We start from the raw sequence: 7,984 nt of genomic DNA, 5'->3' as shown, positions 1-7,984 counted from the left end.
GATTGAGTTTCGGTTCCTTGCCGCTGTCGCCTCTGGCTTGCTTAGTTGGGGACACTTCATCTACTGTGATATCGTTGACTTGATTGCAAATAAATGCACAGACACTATTTAACTGAACAGAGATGACATAACTGAATTCAATGATGAACTGCCTTTAACTGTCATTTTGCATTATTGACACTGTTTTCCTAATGAATGTTGTTCAGTTGCTTTGACGCAATGTATTTTGTTTAAAGCGCTATATAAATAAAGGTCACTTGACTTGATTGCCTGTGGAGACCTCATCAGACATCAGCACAAGACCATGAGAACCAGATGAGTCCTCTGCAGCCTGGTATTAAAACCACACTATGCTGGTTTTGTCTGGCCAGAGGAAAACTGGCCTCCAGCCAGAGCCTGGTTTCTTCCAAGTTTTTCTTTTTCCATTTCTATCACCGAGGGAGTTTTGGTTCCTTTGCCACTCTCGCCTTTGGCTTGCCTAGTTGTGGACTCTTCATTTCTGTTAGTATTGCTTACTTGATTGCACAGATATTATTTGAACTGAACTGAGCTGGACGATGACATCACTGAATAAATGCTGAACTGACTTTAACTGAAAAATTTAATGTTTACTATTGTCCTCTTGCATAATCAAAACACTAGTTTCCTGTTTAATACTGTAAAGCTGCTTTAACACAATCTGTATTGTATAGGGAAGTCATGGCCTAGTGGTTAGAGAGTTTGACTCCTAACCCTAGGGTTGTGGGTTTGAATCTCGGGCCGGCAATACCTTGAGCAAAGCACCGAACCCCCAACTGCACCCTGGGTGCTGCAGGATAAATGCATTTCTAATGAATACACATAATTACAACAAGCTTTGTAATATTTTATTGAGTAGAAATTGTGAGTGATACTTTTGGAGAAATAGTCCTTATGGGAACATGGCATATCTGGCATGACAACATGCTCTATGTTTACAATAACATATTCTTCCTGCAGTAGCCCACATATTATATGCACTTGAAATAGCACATTTGCAGATTTTAGAAAACACTGAACATAAATGTGAGTAGTAAGTGTATAATGTTGCATATCCAACAGTACGGCCTTCAAAGTCAAAACTCCTGAAGTTTGTACATGTCTTTTCTGCACATCCTTTGTTCTTCTCTCGGCACTGATGGAAGAAAACAGCAAAACATACATATTGTAATCTAGAATTAATTAACATCAGTACATAGTCTCCATGATCACCTTGGGACAAAGGGTCTGCTGGCTGTTACGGGGTGTGACAAGGGACAAATGAAGATGCTGTGGTAGCTGCAAGCTCCTCTTATTCTTGATAGTACTTTGACTTTTAGAGTGCATGTTGCAAAAGTAAGCGACAGTGGAGAAAAAGACTTGGCGGTAATTGGACGAGACCAGATTGTATAGGATGGGATTGATCACAGAGCTCACGTAGAAAAGCACATTTGTCATCATGTAAAAGTAATGGTAGAAATCGTAAAGAGTACTGTGAAAAAAATAAATAAAACAGTTTATAAAATCTGGATATTATTTGAAAAGCATTTATTTTAGTCATATGTAAATGCAAACTCACTTTGTCCACTCAGTAATATAGCAGTACATCAGTCGACGACAATGATAAGGAAACCAACATATAACAAAGGCAAAAACAACCCAACCTGATAGCAGAGAAAAACATATGACAATGAACTTCAAATACATTTTTACTAGTAATTTAAAGTTATTATCGGTACCTTTGAAAAATATGATAAAAACACTCTCAGAAAAAAAAGGTAAACATCTGTTACTAGGGAAGTATCCTAAGGCACAAAGACTAAAAGTTACATCTTTGCACCTTATCTACACCTACTGTAGATGGTAAATATTATTGCTGTAAATGTACATAAAGAATACCACACCAGTGACATCTCATAACATTAATTATGTAACAATTTGTTTTGGCCAATAGTTGGAGACAAGTGACTGTCTTTATGAGTGAGCCATTTGAAACACTGAACCAATTTGTTCAAAAACTTCATTTAAGAATAAAGCAATCATAATAAAATCATTCACTCAGTCAATTTGACTGAGATCACTGAATCATTCAGTAAGGAAACACCACTACTCTGTTGCAGCGGTTATTTTGTGGCTTTGTTTGGAAGAATTTTTGTTGATTGAGAAAAAATGGATAAAGAAACTTTAAGAATTGTGTCTAAAATATGTTATAAAAAAAAAGACACCAAACATTAATCCCATGTTTGTACCACCTATCAGAGACTCTTAGTTGTGGAGTGATTAAATACATTTCTATTCTGTTGGGTTTCAACTGTAGAATTTCTAAGTTACCGTGTCATCAAAAACTGAACATATTAAAATTGTGCATTTTTTTCACTCACGTAGGACTTTGACACCATGGTGTAAGGATCGCTCACGGTTTGATTCTGTTGTGACGCTGTGATCTGAAGCTGCTGAACAGGTTAAGTCATGATGGGTCATTCTCTGGAATCTATGTCCAATCAGGCCGTTCATCACTGTGATCACCAGCACTGGCACCACAAAAGAGAGAAGGGCATTAACCTGTAAGGAAAAACATTTCATACTGAAAAAGGGAGTATTCAAAATGTGGGGATGGGACACATTATGGCATATGTAATGATTGTTTCCCAAAAGTTAAGTGGGGAATAAAAAATCCCCTCCCTGTGCTAATATTTTCTACCCAAAAAGTATCTTGTGCTTCAGTGGAATCAATAACATCTGACTGTCAACACAAAATTATCTGATTATTGAAAAATAGTGAAGAATGCATGTGAAATATTTTACATTCTGAAAAAAAAATCTGAAAATTTCAGTTTATGTCAAGGTTTAAATGTAAATAAATTGCATATTTATTTCTCAAACTTCCCCAAACAAGGTCATTTTTCATTATTGATACTTTTTTTTCCCTATTTAATGCCGTAAAGTTGCTTTGACACAATCTGTAATGTTAAAAGTGCTATATAAATAAAGGTGGCTTAACTAATAGAAAAACGGATTCAATAAAACAAGTATAAAACATCGTAATAAAATAAACATCCATATGAAAAGTTCCTCAAAAATACATACACTGGAGCGCTTTCCCTCTAATAATACCTGTTTCCCTCAAAATTGCGTTTATTAACAAATACAGTGCCTAAATATTTATACTCCTTGATGACCACTTTTACCTGATGTCCCTTAATGACAGCAGTCAGCACAGGGACAGACTTCTTCTTACGGAAGTCAAAGGACATTTCTTTTGTTTAAAAAGCATTAATGTTTTAAAAAAAATATATGTTTAAAATGATTATGACTTCATGCACCTGTAGAACTGTTTTGGCCATGTTGAAGGAGGCCACGGTCGTGCAGATGCTTTCTTCACCCACGTAAATTTGCCCCATCGTCAGAAGCATCGGAGAGGCGAGAATAAGCGACGCGCACCAGAGCGCGCAGATGAGTCTCCTGCTGCGTCCGCGGGACATCCGACTCCTGGCTTTGAACGGGTGGCAGAGCGCCATGTAGCGCTCCACGCTCAGACTCACGATATTTAACCCCGTCGCGTACGAACACCCGTCCCGCACAAAGTAATAGCCTCTGCAGACCACTTCACCGAAAGCCCACGGGTGATGAATCCAAATGAAGTTGTACAGCTCCACCGGCATACACAGCACCAGAATCAGCAGGTCGGACACCGCGAGACTGGCGAGGTGATAATGAACGGTGCTTTGGAGGTGTATGGACCTCTTTTGGAGAGATATGTACAGGATCGTGGAGTTACCGATTAAGCCGACTGCAAACAGCACAGTGTAAATGAACGTCACAAGCACTTTAGAAAAAATATCAGTGTTCACATCCAAATTATCCAGCGGCGGGGAATCTGTGCTGGTGAGCGGGAACTGCTGAGTCCTGTTCTCCAGAACACGACGAGTCCAGAGTTCTGTCATTGGATTCAGACCCCAGAAAGTTTCTTTCAGCGTAATTTCTCTTTAAAACCTCCAAATACTTGACATAAAAGACTGATTAATTTTGTCCGTTTGGAACTTGAAGATGAGACGAGCGTCTGTGCGTGAATGACATCACTGATTTCATTAGGGGCGCGCGGGGACTGCTAACGCATAAGGGCAAAACAAGACTTATTAATAGAATTATATATTATGACATTAATCACATTTAAAATGTACTGATGTCAATGTATCATATGCAACAATGCATCACAACTAAATATTAAACCAAATGTCAATTTCCTTTCTTTTTTTAAATATATAAATTGATCCTAACCCACACCCTAATCCTCACAGAAAACTTGAAATATGTTTAAGCATTTAAACACAATTTTCAATTATAAAACAAAAGTTAAACTATTGAAAAAAAAATCAGCAGGTGTAAAAAGGGTGACCATTTTTTAAACATGCCTCATTATTGTTTTTTTTTTACCCATTCAATATGACTACATAATCATTACATATTAAATAAACAGTTATTTATGAAATAATTGTTCATTATTAAATGAAAATATTATTTAACAATTTAAGAAATATTTATAAAAATGATTATAAAACACATTTAGCAAATACTATATATATATATATATATATATATATATATATATATATATATAGTTCATTTTAAAAATGTAATCACATCAATAAACAAACAAGAAATATATTACTGTAGCTATAATACCACTGTACTGTAAAATATAAAGTATTTAATACAATTTCTACAGAACAACAGCAAAATGCAAATCTTCTAAATTGTTATTATTATTATTATTATTATTATCATTATTACTATTATTATTACTATTGTTAAACAAATACCATTTTATAGTATGTTGCTTTCAGAAATAACCCTAACCCAAGCAAAATCTTACTAAAAAAGTGTGACAACTAGTCAATGACTACTTATTGTGAAAAAATTCATAAGCATTGACAATATGCACATAAAACATATTCAGTGAACAGCAATCTATGCATGTAGGGTATCCTGTCTAGCTGCCTCCTCCTGATCTATGCAGATGTGTCATATGATTCTTCTGCATAGAGATATTTTTACCGCCAACATCAGGATTGCACCTCTGGCACTAAACCGTCTGAAATAGTGTGCTTGACTAGACAAACCATGTGCTGAGGTTGTAAAAGAGTTTCTTTGAGATTTGAATTAACATCATTTTCATGCTCTAAAATAAGATTCAATTATTTATCATCCATGCTGTAGCCTTACTTTTCAGTTTGGCTGGCAAATAATCATTGTTTATTTTTGCACTTAGCATGTAGTATGATGAATATATGCTGTAGAATTAAGCATATACATATTACTATGATCATAATGACAATTCAAATTTAGAAATGCAGTAATATTCCTAATGAGATAAAAGTTTAGCTTGACTGAGAGCATTTGTGGCATAATGATTGGCGCAGTGACATTACACTGTAGTACTGTAGTAATGGAAAAATAAATAATAAAAAAATTGTGTTTAGCAGAAGAAAGTAAGTCATGCAGGCTCGGAACGACATGAGGTGAGGGTGAGTAAGTGATGACAGAATTCTCATTTTTTAACACTTTGTTGAAGGTGTGCAGTTCATTAGAGCAAAGACTGCTTAAGTCCAAAAATATTATGTGACTCACTGAGTTCTGCATTGTTTATCAATATTGTTCTGTGAATTCATATAGATGGTTAATAGACACAGAAGTATGTGAGGACAAATTCTTAGCTTTCGATGTGCTCAGTTGCCTCTAGAACACCCCATTCAGTCTTGTGCCATAGCAATCTGGATTGCATACATTAGAAACTATTGGCAAATATTCTTCTTTTGCTTGAAATTTTTATTTATCTAGTAAGTGCATACCAAATTGCATATTAGAGGAAGTGGTTTCGTTGAATAGAAATCTTTCATATTTATTAAAATATTTCCTGTTATATCCCATACAGTTAGAAGGAAGTCCGTTTGGAATAACATGACAACACTTTCATTTTTTAGTGGTCTTTCAACAAGACTGAAGAATACTTCATCAACAAGACTATTTTATTCACGTGACCATATAAACATGTATTTGTGAAATTCTAAGGACTGTGTACTGTTGGGATGACTAGAGGAAGATGAGGAAATGAAGAACATTAGGAACAGTTGACACAGCCAGTCATCCTGGAGATAAAATGGTCTGTTGTCACATTCAAGCTTCTGGAAATCATCCTATCCAACTCCTTCAAATCAGAGAACATCGGTAATAACACAAAACTCTCTTTTTGTTTTAGACTAAGAAATCTCAGCCTCTACTCTCACATCTAACTTGTAAAAAATAATTGAAAGCATCCTCAATCAGTCCCATGTGTCACTTTCCCTCTGCTCCATGAAAAGGATACAGGGTCTGATCTGTTCTGCTGTAGATCTCTCCGTTGAGCTTTACATCCAGATTTGTCACAACTTGAGCATTTTCTCTTCACTACATTACAACTTCATGATTTCCAGGAGCAACGTCTGATTGTCAATGTCAGTCATTTTTATTTATATAGCACTATTAACCACAACCATGGGTTGACCAATGTGCTGAACAACAACAATAAAAACATTTCAATAAGACAATACAAAATAATACTATAAAACAGTCCAGTAGAAAATTCACTGTTTTAAAATGGCATATCAAAAAGGTACGTTTTTAACATATATTTAAAAACAGATAGTGAAGGTGCAGATCTAATACAGAGGAGGAGCAAGCTATTCAACAATCTAGGGGCAGCTACCGAGAAAGCGCGGTCACCCCTGCATTTCAGCCTTGACTTAGGAATGCATAATAATCTCTGGTTGGACGACCGAAGAGTAAGAGGGGCCGGTGTTCAGTCAATAAGTCAGAAAGATAGGTAGGGGCCAGACCGTTTAAATTAATTAAACACTAAAAGAAGAATTTTAAAATTAACTCGATAGTGCATGGGTAGCCAGTGTAGAGAACATAAAACCGGTGTAATATGCTCCCGTTTTTTGGAGGGCTTTAAAAGCCTAGCAGCTGCAAGCGAGATAGGGCTGACTGACTAATCCCTACATACAGCGAATTGCAGTAGTCCAATCTAGATGTCATAAAAGCATGAATTACTTTTAAAAATTTCTACTAGATAGAATGGGTTTAACTTTCGCTAGTAGTCGAAGCTGAAAGAAACAGGATTTAACCACTGAATTTATCTGTTTGTCAAATTTTAGACCATCATCAAAGATAACACCCAGAATTTTTACCCAAGACTTCACAGATAAAGTTTTATCGCCTAGGGTTACTTTAGGTGCACTAAAATAATCCGATGGACTAAACACAATTATTTCATTTCATTAAAATGTAAAAAAAAAATAAAGACAACCGGGCTTTCACTTCAGACAGATTGGTTCGTTGCAAGCTAATTGGTGCTATATCCTGATTGGTGCAGCCGGTCTAGCTTTAAAAAGCATGTCGTTTAGAGAGATTGTGAGTACTGAATATCAATTTTGGGTCTAGCCTTCTTTGTGTTCCGCTCCTGAAAATAGAAAGGACTATATTCTCTTCTACTCTCAGCGTGCAATAGAGTGAGGCTGATGGTAATGAGATACACGTGAAGGCAATCAATAATGTTGATGAGTCCGGCAAAGGAATATGGGAAATGTATGATGTTTTATTCTATGCAAACAAATAGCGTTCAGTGCTCAAGGTGGAGAGGTCATTGACCGGGGTCTGGCTCCCGTCTTCTGCTGTGGGAGCACCCAGGGTCTGTGGTGTCCCTGTGCAGAGATACACATGGAGTAGAGGTGGCAGGAGTGTTAGTATAACGCTGTATAATTACCCCGGTCTTGTGAGCGTCAGCCAGCCCGGGATGTTTCCAGCCTGGCTCTCTGCACTCTCAGCTTGGCCTGCTTCTCCACCAGGTTACGGATCTGCTCTCTATGGCCTCCAGCTCGAGCTGCCTGGAATGCTGTTTGAACGTGTCCTCACCTGCACTCAAAGGTAGACACACATTCGCCACTAAACG

The 7,984-nt window shown here is 36.7% G+C and overlaps 1 protein-coding gene across 1 annotated transcript; it reads right to left on the bottom strand.

Annotated features, from left to right (window-relative positions):
* Positions 1 to 1,206: 1,206 nt before the first annotated feature.
* LOC132114561 (neurotensin receptor type 1-like) lies at positions 1,207 to 3,941 on the bottom strand. Its single transcript, XM_059522737.1, has 4 exons — positions 3,321 to 3,941; positions 2,379 to 2,559; positions 1,577 to 1,661; positions 1,207 to 1,489 (listed from the first exon to the last, which is right to left on the bottom strand). The coding sequence occupies exons 1-4, from the start codon at positions 3,939 to 3,941 to the stop codon at positions 1,207 to 1,209; spliced, it is 1,170 nt and encodes a 389-aa protein (XP_059378720.1).
* Positions 3,942 to 7,984: the final 4,043 nt, after the last annotated feature.

The sequence above is a fragment of the Carassius carassius genome, chromosome 34 (assembly GCF_963082965.1).
Source record: "Carassius carassius chromosome 34, fCarCar2.1, whole genome shotgun sequence".
NCBI lineage: Eukaryota > Metazoa > Chordata > Actinopteri > Cypriniformes > Cyprinidae > Carassius > Carassius carassius.
The sequence above is the reverse complement of the archived record's forward strand: the minus strand, read 5'-3'. Positions and strand labels throughout refer to the sequence as shown.